This window comes from Phytophthora sojae (assembly GCF_000149755.1).
Source record: "Phytophthora sojae unplaced genomic scaffold PHYSOscaffold_5, whole genome shotgun sequence".
Lineage (NCBI taxonomy): Eukaryota > Oomycota > Peronosporomycetes > Peronosporales > Peronosporaceae > Phytophthora > Phytophthora sojae.
In genome coordinates, this window is record NW_009258119.1 from 3,411,877 (window position 1) to 3,430,671 (window position 18,795).

Genomic DNA, 18,795 nt, shown 5'->3' on the forward strand with positions numbered 1-18,795 from the left:
TCAAGAGGCACATGGATATGCCCGAAAACAAACTCAGTCGCAGCTACAGTTCAATTAGAGGTACGTCGCAGTACTTCAGAGGGTTAATGTGGTCGAGGAATGGATTGTATGGGAGACTGTGCTTCTAAGATCGACCTACATGACGACACGAGTTCAACTGCTATTCCGCACCGCTCGTCTCATGCGTTGCTGAGGCTTTCACAAGCCTCACGCATCTTCTCCAAGTATTCCGCCGCGTGCTTCGGCTGGAAGACGAGCGCCGGGCGGAAGCGAACCGAGTTCACGCCGCAGCCTCCGGAGGCCACACCCTTCGACTTCATCAGACCCACAAAGTCGTTGCGCACAGCTTCCGTCGGGAAGTCCATGGCCAGGTAGGTACCCTGGCCGCGCACGTTGGAAACGAGCGTCGGGAACTCAGCAGCAAGTTCGTGCAGCCCGGCCTTCAGGTAGTCACCAGTGATCTGGACGTTCTCGAGCAGGCTGTCGCTCTCGACCACGTCCAGCACCGCCTTCAACGTGATCATCTTGGTGGGGTCTCCCATCCACGTGTTGAAGATGCGGTATCCCTCCTTGAGACGGAACTCTTTCTTGGCGAAGTAGCCACCCGTCTGCATCTTCTTGCTAAACGTGACGAGGTCGGGCGGGTTCTCCAGCTCCCAGTGCTCGTGCGCCCAGAATTTGCCGGTGCTGCCGCCTCCGGTCTGCACCTCGTCCACGATGAACGCCACGCCGTACTTCGCAGCCAGGTCACGCAGTGAACGGAAGAACGCCGGGCTCGCGTGGTTGTCTCCTCCCTCGGCTTGGATCGGCTCAATAATCATGCCGGCAATGCGCGAGTCTTCCGCCTTGGTCACCTCCGCGCTGTGCTTCAGCAGCCTCTCGACCTCATCCAAGCACCGCGCTTCTTCCGCTTCATTGGCAGCTTGGTGGACATCTAGCGGGTATCTGAGCTTGGGGAACGGCGCCACGGGCCAGTCAAAGGCCGGCACGTCCACCTTGTGGATGGCTTTCGAGTGGGTCGTCGACAGACAGCCCAAAAGGCGGCCGTGGAAGCCTCCCTGGAAAGACAGAATGCTCAAGTTGGGAGTGCCCGGCAGCTGGTGCGCCATGCTCGTCTCCAGATCGTGCTCGGACGGGGGTCGGCCGCCTCGCAGCTTGGTCTGGAACCACATGAAGACGGCCTTGTAGGCGTTTTCGTTGGAGCACGAGCCGCACATGAGGGTGTTGACGTCCTCCATCCCCTCGGGGGCCACCTTGAGCAGCGTGTCGTCGATGCGGTCGACCCAGTCGGCAGGCGGGAACACGCCCAGACACGGGCGCTGCGCCAGCAAGGCCAGGTTGTCCTTGTCGCTCATGGCCTCGAGGATCTTGGGGTGGTTGTAGCCGATGGGCAGCGACGCGATCTGGCCGTAGACGTCCAGGAAGCGGTTGCCGTCCACGTCCACGAGGTAGTTGCCTCTGCTGGCCGCGTAGTCGGCGAAGAAGTTGATGGCGCCCGTGTTCTGCAGCGCGGCGAGGCGCTCGAGCTGCTGCTGCGACTTGGGGCCGGGCACTTGGCCCGTCACGATCTCGGCGTGCGCGTACTCGTCAGGGAAGGCGGGCGCGGGCGTGGACGGCAGGGCGCGGCCGCTTGCGGTGGACAGCGAGCGCCGCCACGGGGAGCAGCGAGGCTTCAAGGCGCGCAGACACAGCGACATGAGCGGCGGGCGGCAGGGAGGAGGAGGGGGCGCTTGCTTCCGATGGTGCAGATTGCGGAATGACGCGGATCGCGATCGGCTGGGTGAAGGACTTCAAGTTGCGGTTGACTTGGAGTTTGTATGAGGAGTGATGGTCACTGGAGTCTCACGGATTTGCTGCGAGGGAGTCGGTCGAGCTTTACAAGCAGCGCGTCATTGATCAGGCGGTGCCGGTAAGCAAGGCGTTTATGGTTGAAGGTGCAGTCGGCATTGCAGGCGTAACATATTCACACTGCGTCTGCAGTGGATGCTCACGGTTCGACCATGTCTCTCCCCACCCGCGACCAGGAGAACTTGCCGCGCTCAATCGAGACTCAGAGCATTACGCTTCTTGTTGGCATATCAACTGCACGTACCGAGCAGACTCTTACTTCAATGGATCCCGGTGGTTTGGCTTGGGACTCCCCCCCCCCCCGACTGGTGAGACCGAACTGTTTGGATTCAAAGCCTCAGAACCTTTGTTCGTGTGGGTATCTAACGTTAGAAGAGGCATTAAACTTCGCCCGATGAACTGCAACGCATGACTTGAGTTTGAGGATGTCATCTTTGCCAATTAGATCTCACTGAGATTCTCAGGGGGGCTGCAAACACATCCACATGAGCGGGAATCTGGTTGAATTGATGAATTCCACTGATGACTTGTGTTTCCAGGACTACAGAGAACCAACCTGCCAGTAAATACTCTGCGGCACGGTCGGAGTGTACGCGCGCTGATCGCTGAGATCCAGATTTTGGACGAGCAACTTCCTTAACAGCGGTTATACGGGTGTATTGTTGTACGCCGTACAACCGATTGCGTAATAATGAGCCACAAAGAAACGCGCACCGGTGCACCAGACCTCTGTGAACGAAGTGAACGGGTGAATGGGGGTGAACGGCGGGAATTGGGCAGAACTTTCATCGTCCAGAGACGAGCCCTAAGTAAAAAGGAAGAGTCCAGCCAATCATATCTCAGGAGTTGATTCTATGTATATATATGTACCTTTTCATGTAAAATGAGGACTTTTCGTGTATCTTTGCCAAGTTCTGCCTCTTTTGCTTCATACTCAGCATCAGATATTTATCAATCATGATACACTTGAAGCATGCAAATAGTCCCTTTGGAGATGAGAAAATATGATAAGGAAATGTGAGGTGAACGGATCACTTTCTTTCTCGTTCAATGGTAGTACGGGTGTAGCGTACACCGGGTATGTCTCTTGCACAGGTTGTACGTACACCCGTACAACCCCGGTTAAGAACGCTCCTAAGCAAGATGCAGTGTCGACAAGCAGCGCCTGTCAAGCGTAGATGTACACAGCGACAAGTGTGCAATGGACATGGCCAGGCAATGCTGCTGCGTCTGCAGCTGTCGACAGTGATGTTCGGTCGCCTCACAAGTCACAATGCGCGCGGCGCAGTACGTTGTGCCGAATGAGTCCACGATGGATCCGGGACGGGTTTCGAGACGACTGCGGTTGTGCGAGACGTGCTAACACAGACCTGCTCAATTTCGAGTTGCTGCCTGTCAAAGATCATATTATTATGGCTTTTGTCACAGCGAAGTCGGTGATCGAAGCTCGAGATGGATAGGCGCTTTGCAGCTACGCGCGCCGTCTGACGGACTCCCGCCATTTTGAAGGGCAATGATTGACTTTCCTCTACATGTACACGTGCCAGCTAACATGCATGCATATGACGAGTGAGCATTGTCGGGATCAACTATTAATACTGCACTGGTAAATGGATACGATAAGCACGGAGCACCAAGCCGATAAAGTGCCCTTGAAGTTGCCGTTTACACCGAAATGGACTTTTGGCCAATGGCTTTCTGTCGAACATTTCGGCCAATCAAAAATCAGTTTTAGTGGTTCGTACAGATCACAATCAAACGACGGTTTTACAATCGAACGCACTTTCCACTCATAAACTATACGCTATACTTTTACTCGTACAAAAGCAAAGTTTGTGCGCGGTACCACTGCTTTCTTTTGTGTCGTCGCTCCGTAGAGGTGCTTGCAAATGCGTGCAATGCTTGCAAACCTTGCATGGAGCGTAGGGGCCAGCACTGGGGGCACGAACGCAAGGGTCACACGCACAAGGCGAAGAGAGTCTCGGAGAGGGCCAGTGTGCATGCTAATCTAGTGTTCGTCCGCCCTCGCGGTCAAGCAAGCGGCCTTTCGAGACGGAATTCGGCGACGATTATTTCATCACACTTGTTTGAGCCGATACCGCCATCTGCACGCCACGGCACCATTTGGCTGGGTATCACACCGAAGTCGGCTGGTGTTGCGGCAACCAGGCTGTCACCGGCTGCCTGCCTGCCGGGCGGGTCCGCGGAGACTCTCACTTGACCCTCTGTGGGGGACCGCCAAGTTTCGTGACGATACTGTAATGCCTCTCACTTGTTTCTGCCCCAGAGGTACGGACGGCGATACGCATCACCTCGTAGCGAAAGCCGCTGGCTCGTTGAATCGACTGCCAGAAGCGTGCACAGCGGGGCATGCTGGGCCCTTTCCGAGCCATTTCTGATTGGCCGAAATAGCGTCTTGCGCGAGCCACAATTTCCCCCATTCGCGTGCCTCTTTGCGCGCGCAGAGAGCGGGCGTAACAGGGGGAAGGTCGCAGCGAGCCCAAGCAACTGGAGCTCGCAGCCAGTGCGGACGACCGACGAGCGAGCACTGGCACTCCTGCGCTGCAAGGGCGGAAGGCACAACCAGCAGCAGCTCCGTGTGCTCCCCCACCACTTCCACCACCACCCTCCACCCTCCTCAGCGAGAGCGAGAGAGCTATCTTCGTCCGGCAGTTCAGGCAGGTGCGTCTCCTCACTCAAGAGCGATCGATCGATCGATCGGTCGCCCGCCCGCCCGCTCGTCCTTTAACCGACGACCGCATTGTGCGTGCAGATCGATAGACAGACAGACAGATAGATGAGCGGCGACATCCCGGGCTCCCCCGAGTACCCGCGCGCGCCCACCGTGGCCTCGCAATGGCCCGCCGACGTGGACCTGGACGCGCTGTACCTGTCGGAGCGCGCCGAGGTGGACGAGCTCGTGCGCAGCGCGTCCGACATGAGCGTCTGGGCCGTAGAGAACCGCAAGGACAACGCCATGGTCTACCTGCACTCCAAGAACAGCGAGCGCCTGTCCTACTCGGTGCGCGCCGTGACCAAGGTCACCGGCTCCGTGTCGGACGTGCTCGAGTGCCTCCGCTCCGCGGACAACGCGAGCCTGAGAGGCTTCCAGAAGCTGCTGCACCCGCGCAACTTCCTGGACGGCGAGGTGCTGCACGCGCACCACACGGACCCGGCCTCTACGCACGACGGCGCGTCGGTCGAGTCCATGACGCTCAAGTGGCTCGTGTACTCGTCGCCCAAGACCCTGGGCCGCTCCAAGGAGTTCTGCATCCGCGAGTACTGTGTGCTGCTGCCTAACCACCCCGTGCACGGCAACGTGGGCGTGTTGAAGTTCGAGTCGTATGACGGCGCAGCTGCGCAGTATGGTATTCGTGGCAAGCCCGACGCCTACAGCTTGACGGTGTTCGAGCCCAGCTCCTTCGTGGTGCAGCAGACCCCCGAGGACCCCAACATGGTCAACGTCATGTGGACGTTCGCAATGCGGAAAGCGCGAGGAGGCGAGAGCGTTTCGGCCGGCGTTCGCCTCACCTCGCTCCGACTGGCTGGCGATCTGTCCGGCATGCAGAAGGCGGTGCAGCAGGCTTTGTTTGCTCCGGCAGCGTTGGCGCAACGTCAGGAATGGGTGAACGACGCGCAGCGAACCAACTGCTCGCTCTGTGTGCAATCTTTCAGCATGTTGAAGCGACGTCATCACTGCCGCGTGTGCGGCGAGGTGGTCTGCTCCGCGTGTACCGTGTTTAAAATGGTCAAGGGAGATCAGGAAGTGGCGGCCAAAGTGCGAGTGTGCAAGGCCTGTTTGGCGAAGAGTGCCAGCTCGAACGGCATCGTCACGAACGCGTTCGCGAACCAGAACTTTGGCAGCACCATGGCCCCAGGATACGCGAACCCGCCCGCTCGGATGCTCAGTAGCAATGGCACCGAGTTGGAGGTGAATAGCGGACTGGGAAACATGCCACCTCCTAATGGCGTGGGTATCGGCACGAGCGTCGGCAGTACCAGTTCACTGACCTCGGATGAGTCACACAGCCCGCCCAACGACAACCCCGCGTCGGCGTCTCCTCCGACGATGATGGCCAACAACAAGAGTTTGTCCCTGAACGACTTTGAATCGGCGTCACAGATGAGTGACGATGGAAGTAGCAGCCCCCCGTCCTACCACAAGCAAACCTCCTCTGTGTCAAGTCAAGGCAGAGGGACGGGCTACGAAGGTAGGCCGATTGGTTCCATGGGTAGAACCGCGTCCAATGCTAGCATTGCAACCAGCAGGAAAAAGAGCTCCGATCGCCGTATCCATTATTTCAACGAGGACATGGAGGAGATCTGCATGCTGGCGATGGAGACGTTGACTTGCCCCATGGCAGGTATTCGCACCGAAGATTTCGAGCTCGTGAGGTACTATGACGGCAAGCCGGGGCCGGGCCTACCTCGAAGTCTGCCGACCTTCCGACGACTGGCGACTCGCGGCAAGCCGTGCATCGTGCTCGATGTGAGCTCGGACAAGCGGATTTCGGGCGAAAAGCGTTTCACAGCCAAGCTGCAGTTCTTCGTGGGTATTCCGTTGCTCGTTAACGGTGAAGTGGTTGGCGATTTGTGCGTTGCGGACCGCTACGCCCGTGACAACATCGACCACAAGCAGGTGGAGGTGCTCAACGTGTTGGGCGAGACTGTGACTCAGTATATGCAATCGGACGAGTATCAGGAGGACCTTATGGAGTTCAAGGCCACACACTTGGCGCGCAGGCCCCCTACGAGTGGCTCTGTATCCCAGCCAGCAGATGATGAAGCCCCGCCACGAAGCACCAAGGAAGTTGCGTTTTAAAGTATAACGGCACGGTGAAGCTGGAAAACGTGGACGCTTTGGTCAGTGGGTGGGATGGTGGTGTGCTCAGCCACTCGCAGTGTATATGTGAGCCTGTCTGGCAGGAGGATGTGGTGTGTACGCGCGTCTACCTGGGCTGCCTCCTGCCGCTTTGTGTACCGCTTAAGCGGGGTACGTGAAAATTGTTGAGGGGAGCATTATAGATTCCTTGGTAGCTGGCTGTGTGAATTCATTGCTGCCCCAAAGTGATTAAATATTTTCCGGTTTTGCCTAGTTTGGTGGTCTCCTTTCTGCGCCAGTGCGTTCGTTTGGTTTGGATTGGTTCATGTTCGGGCTGACAAGCTGCCGCCTCCATGTCGTCCAGGCCGAGGCCTTCGTGCATCAAGCGGTGGTGACGGAGATCGTGATCGAGACCGCAGTCGCGTCAGCATTCCCGTCGTTGCGTCTTGCTGCTTCCCTTCGTCGTCATTGTTCCAGCAGTACGGCCAGGTATCGCGAATATGCTGGAGCTCTTCCTGGATAGTGCGGGTTTTGCGCTGTGTGAGCTGACGACGTTGTTGCTCAGCCTCTTCTTGACGCCGTGAAACATGGGACGAACGTGTGATGGAGGTTACTGCCTGCGGCACCGCTCGCTTTCCCGATGGAGTCGTCTGCAGATACAAAACAAGAAGGAGTTAGGCTGGGGAAGGTCAACTTTCCTGGTCGTACTCACCATTGGACGCTGAGGGAGTCGCAAAGCTCGACTTTTTCCCGCTTCCTGCAACTGCTTCGTGACCAGCTGCATTCCAAGACGAACAGGACTCGGGGGCTCACTGACATCTTCGCGATCTACCTCACGCAGTGATGGAAGATCAGTTTGACTCGCCATTGACGCCATTGTTGGCTTTCTGGTTAACGTTCTGGGAGCGTCAGGGGCCGAGCCGTTCGAAGGAGATGGTGTCGCGACACTGATGCGGTGTTTGCTTGCGGTGCGACCTCGCTCCTTCTGCTCGCGCTTCTTCTGCTTCTCCTCCAGCATGTAGTACAATGGGAGCTCCATGCAAAGTTGGTCCCCTGCAACATGTGTACGTCTCCCGCAGATCAAACAACAGTTTCCACTGAGTCGCATGAGTTTGCGCGTAATGGGGATCCTCAGGTTCGGGTACTGTAGTGCTTGTAAGATTCGCGTTTCTCGCCAAGCTTCTCGCGCTTCAGCAATAGAGCGCAAACGTCTTCGAGTTGGAACTACGTGAGGCTTCAGCTCTTTCCCGCCAAAATGCAACATGAATAACTTCCTCTGCAAAACAACAATAACAAAATATGAGTAAACTGCCTAGGTCTGTTCAAAATATAAGCCCTACCGTGAGCATGAGGCAGTCCACATCAGTCGTGGCGCGAATATCCACAGGACACAATGATACCTTCTTCTCCGACGCCAGGTATTCACCAGCAACGTCAAATTTACCCAAAAACGTCAGCTCGACAGTGATACTGCGCTGTACACCGCGAGCTTCGCCCATACTGCATCCAATTCGAGGTGAGACTTCGCAAAATAAAGAAGTAAGGAAAATGCGCATACGTATGCAGACTTACCTCATTTCGGAACTCTCATTAACTGTTAGATTAACGCTCTCCACGGCTTCGCCCCTTAAGAAAACGAAGAAGGAGTCGGCCTCAGAGCCTTTGCGCGTCAAGTATTGCTGCAGCGTTGGCAAATTTAGTTCAAATGTTGTATCGTGAATAAAAAATCGGTTGCGACGTACCCCAGCGGAGACATTGACCAGTTTCATAGAGTTTACAATATGCATGAGTTCTGAAGACGAAACGACAAGTGTGAGATAAAGACACAATGCAAGTCGAACGCCAAACTAAGTCGTACGCATCTTCGTCCAGCTCTTAAAGATAAGCAAGTGCTGCAAGAAGGCGATATTGTCCGTGATAGTTCCCTAGATACGGTTCAGGGGCATGGTCAAAAGTCAACTACGAGATCAGCGTACTTATTGATAGCTATGTTGCAACTCACCTCGATAGTTTGGCTGCGAGTCATTCGCAGATAGGATGCAGCTGTGAGAACGATAAAATTCGCCATTTGAGCCTGCGGATCGACGATCACAGTTGCGCTACGCTTGGAATCAGGCTCAATAAGGCAGAGCTCTCCGAACGTCGCGCCTGGCGTGAGCGTCACCACCTTGGTCCCGTAGTTAATGCTCGCTGTTCCTGACTACAGCATCCTGAGTGAATCAGTCGCGAAATATGTTGCGAGCTAGACACTGAAAACTTACAAGTCTGCGCATGCTGGAGGAGACAGAGCTCGAGCGGAGGATGCGCTGGTATCTGATCTGCTCGTCGGGACTGCGGACATACACCGACACGACGCCGCTCATAAGGATCTACAATAAAAAATCCGCCAGTGATCAGCAAAAATACGACCGAGAAAAACATTTTGCTGGTTCAGCTACACGTACGAAGCACGTGCTGCCCTTTTCGCCTTGATTCACGACCACTTGGCCGCTGTTGAGATGGAGGAATTCCATGTCCTTGCACAGCTTCTTAGCAGATACTTCCGACATGGTTGTAAACAGCGAGCTAAGTTTTTCCTGGTTCATGAGCCACTGATACAGCATCTTCACGTGTGCAAGAGGTCAATACATTCTTGGTCAAGGAAATAAAATTGTGAAATAGGGAACTGGCATCAATAAATCGAGTAAACAAAACAAGTGGAAAGGATATCACTCTCAGAGCGGTCTTCAGGTGGTTTCTTCAGCATCCTGTAAGCGCAGGGGGCATCCTGTCAATACTCACAACGTTCGCAAATCTCCCATTGCGACAACGTACTCGATGATGTGCTGGACCTTGGCGCTTACTGTCATAAGGGCCGGGCTGGGTAGAATCTCGCGACGCAGCGCACTCCACTTGTTCGACCTTGTTGACACAGGAGTCTTTGGCACCAGCTGCTGCTCCTTGTTGCTCTCGCCCTCAATTTCAGGGGACGGAGACGTCTTCTCATTGTTGGCACTCCAGGCGGGGGGAGTGCCGGACGTTGGGCTTGCAGCTGGCCCCACACGCCGATAAATGCGCGTCAGTCTCGATGCTTTCCCCTCCAAAGCACCTGCTGCTACTGCAGAGGCATTAGAAGATCTCGGCGAGTTCGACGAGGCTGGGGCTACTGCAGGCAGCGCAGCCATTATATATGCGAGGGACTGAAGGGGGAGACGCTGGCAGTGGACGGAGGGGGACTACAATGCTAGACGCAGCGACTGCACTATTTTTGGAAGTGTACGTTGAAGTTTCCTGATATCTGTAGACGAAAAGTGTAGCCATTTGTAGAACATCGCTACAAATTTTGTGTTAGCGCAAGGTGCCGTCTATTTGCATTACCGTAAGCTAAACCACGTTGAGGTGATCACATCTGTATGAGCTCCAAACTTTCTCTACTTTTTACTAGCCTTGACCAGCTTGTACGACTCGAGTCGGGAAGTCGGCAGACCGGTGGATGCGAACGCGTTCTTTTCGGCACCGCCCTTCTTCTTCTTACTACGACGCTTCTTCTTCTTCTCGGGTTCGTCTGAGGCCTTCTCCGCAGCCGGCTCGGCCTTGTCTTTCTTCGCCTTCTTGCTCTTAGGCTCGGAGACTTCCTCCGAGTCCGCCTCGGGCATTGCCTCGTCCTCCTCTGGCTTCGATTCCTCCTCAACCGCCTTCTTCTTTTTGTTGCGCTTCCGCTTCTTCTTCGGCTGCTCGGCCTCACCGTTCTGTGCCTCACCCGTCTCTGCAGCCTCCTTGTTCTTACGTCTACGGTTCTCCTCCTGAGCTTCGCGCACGCTCTTCTTGAAGTTCTTAAGCCGCTTGCGGTCCACAGCGAACTCCGTCTCAGCATACGGTGCCATACGCTTGAGAGACACAAGCTGCTTGAGCTCCTTGTCGTCGGCAGCCATTATCTCATCCACCGTCAAGCCGAAGTCGTTGTTCTCCACCTGGCGGTATTTGAAGCGGCACTTGATATCGCCGATTAGGTCTTCGTAGTCAAGGCTGTACAGCTCGTCCAGGTACTTCTGCTTTTCACGCTGCATCTCCTCCATCGTCATCTTCTTGGGCGGCTCCTGTTCCTCCTCATCGCCTTTTTCCTCCTGCTCCTGCTCCTCCTCCTCGTTTTCTTCTGCCTCGCCCTTCTCGCTAGTCTCAGCGGCGGCCTCTGTCGCCTCTCCCTCCTCTTCATCTTCCGGATCAACAGGCAGACCAGCAAACAGCTCCTTGTCTTCCTCCTCGTCCCATGTAGGCTTCTCCATATCGTCGTCGTCCTCGTCGTAGTACTGCTCATCAAAGACAGCCTGCATCCGCTTGTCGTACTCTTCGGGGTCGAAGTCACCCTCCAAGTCCTCCGGCTTCAGACCGGCCGTGCCCTCTGCCTCGCCCATGAGCCGCGCCACCTTCTTAAGCTTCTGCTCGATTTCGGCCTGCTTGAGGTTCTTCAGACGACGCAGTTCCTCCTCCTTCTTCTGACGCTCGAGGGCCTTGCGCTCCTTACGCTCGGCACGTTTGCGCTTACGGGAGTCGTCCTCGCGACGCATCGTGTCCTCAATGTGACGCGCGTGCGTCTGGATAATGCTGCTTCCCTGCTCCTCAAAGCGAAAGTTGTACGTGTGTTCAAAGTCCTCGGCCTTCTCAAGCTCCTCGGCGTCCTCTTCGTCCTCCTTGACGATGTCCTCATAGTGGGGGACGACTGCCGTCTTGTCCTTCCAGCCTTCACTGCTCAGGTAGTGCTCCAGGAACTTGTCCGGGTCCATGTCGTCCTTCTTGAGCTTGGAGCCGTACTTGGTGGTGAACTCCTCGTACTCCTCGTCCTCCTGCTTCTGCTCTCCTTCCGTCTTCTTCCTCACCGTGAACAGTCCTCCGTCCAGGTCGTCTCCGTCTTCGTCCTCCTCCTCGTCGCTGCTGCCTTCCTTCTCCATCAGCGACTTAAGGAAATCCTTCTTGATCTGCGCCTGCTCCTCGGCGTACGTCTGCACGGGCTTGCGCTCGTCCTCGTCTTCGCTGCCGCTGACGTCGCCCGCGATCACCTGCTGACGCACCAAATCCTTGTAGTACAGCGGGGCCGAGCCCTTCTTCTTCTTGCCCTTCTTGTCGCTGTCGTCGTCGCTGTCGCTGTCGCTCTCCGGCTTCTTGAAGAAGGCGATGGACGAGTCGTAGATGGCCGGGTCCTTCTTGCGGATGAGCTTCAGCGTCTTGGAGATGTCCGCGTCCAGCTCCTTCGTGAGCTCCTCGCCGTCCTCGTCCTCCGTCTCCGAGTCCGACTCGTCGTCGTCATCGTCGGGGTTCAGTCCGCGCTTCTCGAGCGCCGAGAGCTCCTCCTTGCGCTTGCGCTCCTCGAAGGCCGCGGCGAACTTCTGGTTCACCTTGAGCTGGACCTCCGGGCTGCTGGGCGGCGTCGGGCGCGCGGCCTTAGACGAGCCCTTGGTCACCAGCAGATCATCGTTGTCGTCGTGCTGCTGCGCTGCGGCCTTGGAGCCCTTGCGAGATCGGCTGGAGCCCATGGTGCGCGACGATTGACACACTGAAGTGGCTGAAGCAAGTGGATGGCCGCGGCTGGAAGAGAGTGACACAGTGGAGTTTCGTGTAAGTACGATACCGAACAGGATACCGCGACGTTTCGAGGGGGTATTCGGTTAGGTGCGAGTCCCGCGTGGGACCTTTCGGTGGAGCTGCTGGACTGTTACTGTTTTCTTCTTGTTGTAGAGCTACAGGAGAGCCCCCCCCCCTGAAGCATTGGGCACCGATTCCTTGCTGTTGTTGAAGTCTGTGCTGTGGACGAGAACAAAGCGTTGGCTTGGTTGACCAATCGCACCTGAAAGATGCGTTTTGAGACGGCAGTTGAGGGGGAGGATGGGGCCGAGGCGGATTGTCGATCCCTCTTTAAAAATGGCGGCGGCACAATGGTGCTCGCATAGCTTAAGCTCAAATTGAAAGCACGCAGCAGGGCGAAACCTACATCTTCGGCGCACACGTAGGAGAATTAAATGTTTCGCGTCTTTAATTTCATGTTTGGATCGAGCCGTTCGATTAAGGCTGACATCGCGGAAAGACGGATACCGATTTTGATCCATACAGAAGCGATTGATTGCAAGTGCGGCGGTTCACATTGCGCGCATGAAGGGAGATCTGTCGGCAGCGCCAGCTTCGCCGGGGAAGGATCACCCTGATCCTTCTCCAATGGAGCCCACTTCAACACGAGCACGCCCTTCTAAGTGCGACCTTGATCGATCGAACACGGGCTAGGGAGGAGGAGAGACCTGCGAAAATGTTCTCGATTTTGCATACTGAAAGCGAGTCTGTTCGGCGGGTGGTCAAAACTGGTGGTGGAGGACGCTCGCCGCGCATAACAGCATGCTGTCTCGCCGCATGTATTCACGCAATCGGAAGCGGTTTGCAATCCGAGTGCGGCGGCGAATTCGAGAAAAGCGAAGTTCGGATATGTAGACGCCTCTCAAAAAAACTAGGGACTGCGAGGCAAATTTTTTCCCTCAAAAAGATGGTTCCGATGCGGCCTTGCGCTGGATCCTAAAGGGGCGCTGCTCAATGAGTTCGTGCAGTCGGCTCCGCGCACTGCCTGGTGTCCCAAGTTCTTCGTGCCGGATTTGCCGCAAAGAAGCAGCAGGGCTGTGGGAGAAATACAGCACTGTTCCCTGCGCAAAGAAAACCTCGTTTCTAAGCCGCTATCTTACGAGATATCAAATGTAGAAATAGCTGACTTCACCAGTAAACAAGTTACGATCACAAACTGCGGTAATACGGTTTTGAAGGGTATAATGCTTCCCATGTTCCCTATTCGGCCACGTGCACTGTACTGCGCCCGACCTTGGGCTCGCTGCCAACCAACTCGCGGGGGCATATCGTTTGCCCCCTCTCTATGTCTATTGCATAAGCCAAAAAAGGCCTCGAGCAGGAGGAGGAACGCCTTCCTGCGCCAGACTCGACCCGCCCACTCGCCCCGCCGTCGCCGCCCGGCTTCGCATAGAGAAGAAGGAACAAAGGCGTGTCCAGTCACCGGCGACTCGAGGGAAGGACCGGTAATACCATCCCACACCTCGGATACTGTACCGCCCCGTTGAGGAGCAGCAGCCAGCCAGCCATCACAGTGCAAACCGGCGGACGGAGAACAGCGGCAGGCAGGCAGGCAGGCAACAGTGCAGTGTGAAGCGACTCGCCCCTCCCCGACTCAGACTCAGCAGCGACCGCGCAGGGCTCCGATGGCCATGATGCTGGACGACACGGCCGACTCGAACGACGAGCGCGGCCGCGCCATCGTGCAGACGCTGGCGGTCGTCGTCGAGTCCATGGTGCACGCCAGCGACCGCATGCCGCTGGGCTACTACCACAAGACCAAGTTCGAGGCCTTCCGCGCGCCGGGCATCTCGGTGCGCGACTACCTCACGCGCATCCACAAGTACGCGAGCTGCAGCCCCGAGTGCTTCGTGCTCGCGCTCGTGTACATGGACCGCCTGCACCAGATGCAGGGCTTCGTGCTCACGGAGCTCAACGTGCACCGCGTGGTCATCACGAGCGTCGTGCTGGCCGCCAAGTTCTTCGACGACCACTACTTCAACAACGCCTACTACGCCAAGGTGGGCGGCGTGCCCTGTCCCGAGATGAACGAGCTCGAGGTCGAGTACCTGCTGCTCATCAACTTTAGCCTCCACGTGAGCAGCGAGACGTACGCGCGCTACTACAACGAGCTGGCCAACCACTACATGTACACGCGCGTGCGCAACTCGTCGCTGCCGCACTCGCCGTACTACCAGCTGCGCCACTTCGTCGCGCCCGACCAGCAGCACGAGGGGCAGCTCGTGTACGTGACCGAGAGCTACCCGAAGGTGCCGCCGCCGCAGGAGCATCGGCGCAGCCAACCGCTGCCGCTGCATCATCACCACCAGTCACAGCCAATGATGGCCCCCATGCGCCGGACAGTAGAAGACGGCGAGAACGGCGCGGTGCCGGCTGCAGCAGGCTCCTCAACAGGGAACAACGGCAATGGCATCGCCTGCACAAAGTCAAGTCGGGCCTCCGGGCAGAAGAGGAGGAGCGCCGTCGCGCTCGGGGTGAACGCGTAACATACTTTTCCAAGCGGCTGCTTGGTTGTAAGAGAGGCGGAGGCACCCCTGGAGCGACACCACACAGAAACACCATAATTTTGACGGCGCGCGAGCCGGGAGCAGGAGCTGGACAGCCGACGAGGCTTGGGAGAAGGATCACCCAGCCTTGGTTGAGCGACAAGTGTACGACCGATCGTTGCAGCAATCTCTAGGCGCGCTGAGATGCGGTACCCCCAGTCCAAAGGTAGCAGGTGTGCCGCGCAAACTCGCGCGCCTCTGCGCGGATTGGTCATACAGCTCCCGTGCGCGCCATCCTGCTCTTCCCGGTCGCTTCCGTCCCCCCATTCGCCTCTCCTTTAAAATATAGCCACCTGGCTGTGGGTCAGTCAGTCGATAGTCTTCCGATAGTATTAGCTGCTAGTCAAAGTCACCCAGGTTGCTTCCGCTTGCACGCCCTCGGTGCGAGTGCCTTTGTAATCTAGACTCGGGTTCTTTGAAATATCACTGTTCAAAATGGCAACAAGCTCGTAGGTTTATGCTTCAACTTCCTCCTCACCAGCTATCAACCTACTTGCGCCTCCAGAAGGTGCCGTCAGACACACCCCACTGGTACTTGCGCTCGTGCTCGCGGATCATGAACGGGTAGTCCTGGCGCTCGACAAGCTCAAAGTCCGCCGACAGCAACTTTTCAATCACGCTGAAGCTGTCCACAGGCTTTCCCTCGCCGTCGCGAACGCCGCCAATCCACTTGTCCTTGGCCGTGTACTCCTCCAGCCACGAGTACGGGCTCACGAGAGCAAGGATGCCCCCGGAGTTGATACATCCGCCGATCTCCGTCAAAAACTTCTGCGGTTCCGGCAGGCGACACAGCAAGTTGGAGGCGAACACCGCGTCGAATTTACCTGCAACATCGCAATTATCACACACAAGTTTTCGTGAGCAACCACGCGCTAGCCTCTCCACGAGGTTATATGTTCCACCACGTACCTAGCGACGGCGACAGGTTGCACGCATCTCCCTGCTGGAAGACAACGCCAGCGGGCTTGGCGCCCTCAGGCAGCTTCGCGCTACGCACCTCGTGGATGTCTCCCTGGATGTGCGCCTCGTACTGCATCTCTCCGCGCTCCTTCATCTGCTCGGCCGCATCCACAAAGTGCTGCGAGAAGTCAATGCCTACGGTCTGCATACGCAACAACAGCGCAACATCATACCAAATGAGTTAGTGCGTTTAAACCGCAGCAGGGAACAGCGCCTCGCTCCGCCGCGCACCTCGTCGTAGAACTTGCTGAGCTCGAAGGTGGCGCGACCCACAGCGCAGCCGATGTCCAGTGCACGTCCGTGTTGTCCATCCGGCGTCATCTTGGCGCAGCGCTCCACAGTGCGTGGCAGAAACTGCAGCGCGTCCAGTGGCGCGAAGCTGTAGGGCACAACAGCGGAGGGGTCACCTGGCACAAACAATGCATAATTAGGACACATGACACACCAGGAAATATCGGTGCCGCAGCCCAACTTACCGTAGTGGAACTGCAGGTACTCGTGCACGGCGCGCTCGGACTCGTAGACGGCCGAGCCGCTGGCTGTGGTGCTGCGAACGGCGGGGGCCATGCTGGTCAAGAACGGAAGTGTCCAATTCAGATCGGCGGATCTCAGATTCTGAGCTGACTGATCCGTTGTTGGATACGGGACGGATGTCCCGTAAAACGAATTGTATTCGTATCGATCAGGGTATTATAGTAGTGGGAACTTTGGTATGAAACTACAGTACTATCACCCAATGAATGAATGATACCTGCGCTTGACTCAACTTGTATGCGAGCTCAGAGCTGGTGTCCATACGTGATGTATGAGCTACCACCGTGTAGGCTCGTTGTTTGTTCTCGTTTGAGAATTTCTTAGGAAAGAACCGGTTTTAGAACACACTCGCCTGCGAGCAGCGTTCAAGAACGAATAAGCTTTCGCCGACCTCCGCGAACCAACGGCACACACGAGAGCGTTGGGTAGGCTGGGATAGCTAAGAAACGTTGGGTGAGGGGACTGCGGTACAGTGGATTTGTGTCTTATTCGGCGAGGCGGTGCACTTAAAATAAAGAAGTCAAGTAGTTGGCGTGTCGTCGACACTCGATTTCGAGTTAGTGCATCCGTAGGACAAGTAAAATGATCAAACGTTTCGGCGCATTGTAGTGGAAAAAATGACACTTGGATGAGCAATCCCTCCTACTCGTTGTCTAGCTGCATCAGCTCCACATTATCGAAGGTTATACATGCAAGCACGTTTTATAGTGGATAAACTTGGGCACAATGACTCGTATTCAGGTCTCCTTGTTATATTCCAGCACAGAATTCGAGTCAAGAAACTCGATTAGTTGATTGTAACTACGGGCATCTACTGCGCCTGTTTCGCAGCTGCAGCATCTGCCCGGTAACGCGTCTATATGATACCCCCCCCAGCCTAAATAGCAGCACTAAAACTATCAATGACATACGGGGCCGAAGCACCATGTCGGAGGGTGCCTCCGCAGTTGCGATAGTCTTTTTTTTTCAAATAGGGTATTATAGTTGTTGACCTGTGTCCGTTGCCAAGATTCGAGATTGATGGAGAACGCGAGCATCAACGCAAATACTCAGTTTATTTCAGTTCGCAGGCTTCAGCTACCGGCTTCAGTTTACCGGAGCCAGTTACCGGGCGGACGCCGAATTAACCTGGCCACATCACTCCCTACCGGGGATACTGCTATCCCAGAATAAATGAGACCGCGTCAAACGAAAAGGTGCTTACGAAGTACGAATCGCAATTTAACCACATCAATCGAAAGAGGCGTGTCTTAGGCTTCTTTTAAGCTCCAAAGTATTGAGAACTCGTGGAGTAACATCTGACCTCAATTTTTTTTCGATTTCGACATATTGTATACTATCGGAAAGATCGTGTTAAAAACAATCTAATAAGAGTACTTTTACGCGTTTTACGAGTGGTTTTCCCTTTAAAAATTTGGATGTCTGGTTATGTCCGAAATTTGATTGGTCAACTTCAAACGCGATTATCTCGATAACTTCAAATGGTGGCTTAGCGTCTTTTTGTTTGACGCGGCCTCAAATGTTCCCTCAATGCTACTCCATACCTCATGCGCTTTCCATCTCGTCTGGTCTGCTTCGAGAGCACCACATCACACTCTTTTTTGTGTGATTATTGCAGTCGGTGCACTGCTACTGGTGTGAAACGGCTAACAATGAAATTAAGCAAGATCTAGCCAAAAACAATAAAAAAACACCCCCAAACTGCTTGTGGCATGACACTCAGCCAGTCCAACAACTAGTGCATTGCAGCGGAGCAAGAATATCCTACTCGGGAGTTAGGATGGTCCCCAGACGTGCTGAATGGGGGCTCCTGGAAGTCGGAGTCACCTACGTTAAAGTCCCTGTAATCACGCGTGTGGCTGTGGAATCTGCATGCCGAGTTGCTTAGTACAATCAAAGCGACGAAGACAACCACAAAGGCAGCGTTACCCTTGGGTAGCTTTGTCGCACAGCTCGTTGCTGTACAAGTGATGCACCTGTCGGCAACATAAGAAGTGTTCGACATTGCACTTTGCTGGTAATCTCTCTTCATGCACGTCATGACACGCTTGCGTGAGGTTGGAAGCAGAATGAGGTATTGCCGTCGAGCACATTAGTAGTAATAATAGACTACTATCCGTGTTTCGTTCGGCTACTTTTCAAATAGTACTACTAATGGCTCCAACCCCCAAGTTATACACTCCACGACAAAAAGATATGGACTCCACCAAAAGTTGCTGCAACTTCGTCATTTTTTATCGTTTTAAGGTGTGGTTTGGACTAGAGTTGCAGAACACGCTGATAAAGATCTGCACGCTGCTAACACGCGCGCTTTTGCGGGTACAGATACCACCCAGAAACTGCAAACCGTATAACTTGATACCCTTGTGGAATCATGATATCAAGGGACATCATCTCAGGAGGGAGCGCGTCACATTGAAGTACCGCCACTGTGTGGTCTACACATTCCATTTTCATTTGAATCATCCCGCCAAAAGCATGGCGCACTTT

The 18,795-nt window shown here is 55.4% G+C and overlaps 6 protein-coding genes across 6 annotated transcripts; 2 read left to right on the forward strand and 4 right to left on the reverse strand.

Moving 5' to 3' along the window:
- Positions 1 to 179: 179 nt before the first annotated feature.
- Positions 180 to 2,280, reverse strand: PHYSODRAFT_315701 (hypothetical protein; the record flags this gene model as incomplete). Its single annotated transcript, XM_009530826.1, has 2 exons — positions 180 to 1,552; positions 2,193 to 2,280. 2 exons carry the CDS (start codon positions 2,278 to 2,280, stop codon positions 180 to 182), a joined length of 1,461 nt encoding a protein of 486 aa, XP_009529121.1.
- A 1,829-nt stretch (positions 2,281 to 4,109) lies between these two features.
- PHYSODRAFT_360849 (hypothetical protein) lies at positions 4,110 to 6,670 on the forward strand (the record flags this gene model as incomplete). The annotated part of the gene is made up of 3 exons (XM_009530827.1): positions 4,110 to 4,137; positions 4,337 to 4,611; positions 4,646 to 6,670. The coding sequence occupies 3 exons, from the start codon at positions 4,110 to 4,112 to the stop codon at positions 6,668 to 6,670; spliced, it is 2,328 nt and encodes a 775-aa protein (XP_009529122.1).
- A 323-nt stretch (positions 6,671 to 6,993) lies between these two features.
- On the reverse strand, positions 6,994 to 9,834 carry PHYSODRAFT_301905 (hypothetical protein; the record flags this gene model as incomplete). The annotated part of the gene is made up of 10 exons (XM_009530828.1): positions 6,994 to 7,320; positions 7,383 to 7,946; positions 8,011 to 8,170; positions 8,243 to 8,349; positions 8,413 to 8,462; positions 8,529 to 8,595; positions 8,673 to 8,870; positions 8,932 to 9,039; positions 9,115 to 9,273; positions 9,514 to 9,834. 10 exons carry the CDS (start codon positions 9,832 to 9,834, stop codon positions 6,994 to 6,996), a joined length of 2,061 nt encoding a protein of 686 aa, XP_009529123.1.
- Positions 9,835 to 10,080: 246 nt separating this feature from the next.
- On the reverse strand, positions 10,081 to 12,177 carry PHYSODRAFT_506503 (hypothetical protein; the record flags this gene model as incomplete). Its single annotated transcript, XM_009530829.1, has 5 exons — positions 10,081 to 10,224; positions 10,342 to 10,734; positions 10,876 to 11,518; positions 11,603 to 11,631; positions 11,689 to 12,177. The coding sequence occupies 5 exons, from the start codon at positions 12,175 to 12,177 to the stop codon at positions 10,081 to 10,083; spliced, it is 1,698 nt and encodes a 565-aa protein (XP_009529124.1).
- A 1,488-nt stretch (positions 12,178 to 13,665) lies between these two features.
- PHYSODRAFT_546165 (hypothetical protein) lies at positions 13,666 to 15,228 on the forward strand. The gene is made up of 2 exons (XM_009530830.1): positions 13,666 to 13,947; positions 14,089 to 15,228. Exons 1-2 carry the CDS (start codon positions 13,891 to 13,893, stop codon positions 14,749 to 14,751), a joined length of 720 nt encoding a protein of 239 aa, XP_009529125.1. The 5' UTR covers positions 13,666 to 13,890; the 3' UTR covers positions 14,752 to 15,228.
- A 15-nt stretch (positions 15,229 to 15,243) lies between these two features.
- PHYSODRAFT_561180 (hypothetical protein) lies at positions 15,244 to 16,338 on the reverse strand (the record flags this gene model as incomplete). The annotated part of the gene is made up of 4 exons (XM_009530831.1): positions 15,244 to 15,635; positions 15,721 to 15,913; positions 16,003 to 16,178; positions 16,248 to 16,338. The coding sequence occupies 4 exons, from the start codon at positions 16,336 to 16,338 to the stop codon at positions 15,301 to 15,303; spliced, it is 795 nt and encodes a 264-aa protein (XP_009529126.1). The 3' UTR covers positions 15,244 to 15,300.
- Positions 16,339 to 18,795: the final 2,457 nt, after the last annotated feature.

Bases quoted from the DNA above. Each gene is read 5' to 3' on its own strand.
- PHYSODRAFT_546165 (XM_009530830.1), top strand. From the start codon at position 13,891: ATGGCCATGATGCTGGACGACACGGCCGACTCGAACGACGAGCGCGGC. The intron at 13,948-14,088 runs GTGCAGACGCTG...CGCATCCACAAG, and splicing joins ACGAGCGCGGCCGCGCCATC to TACGCGAGCTGCAGCCCCGA.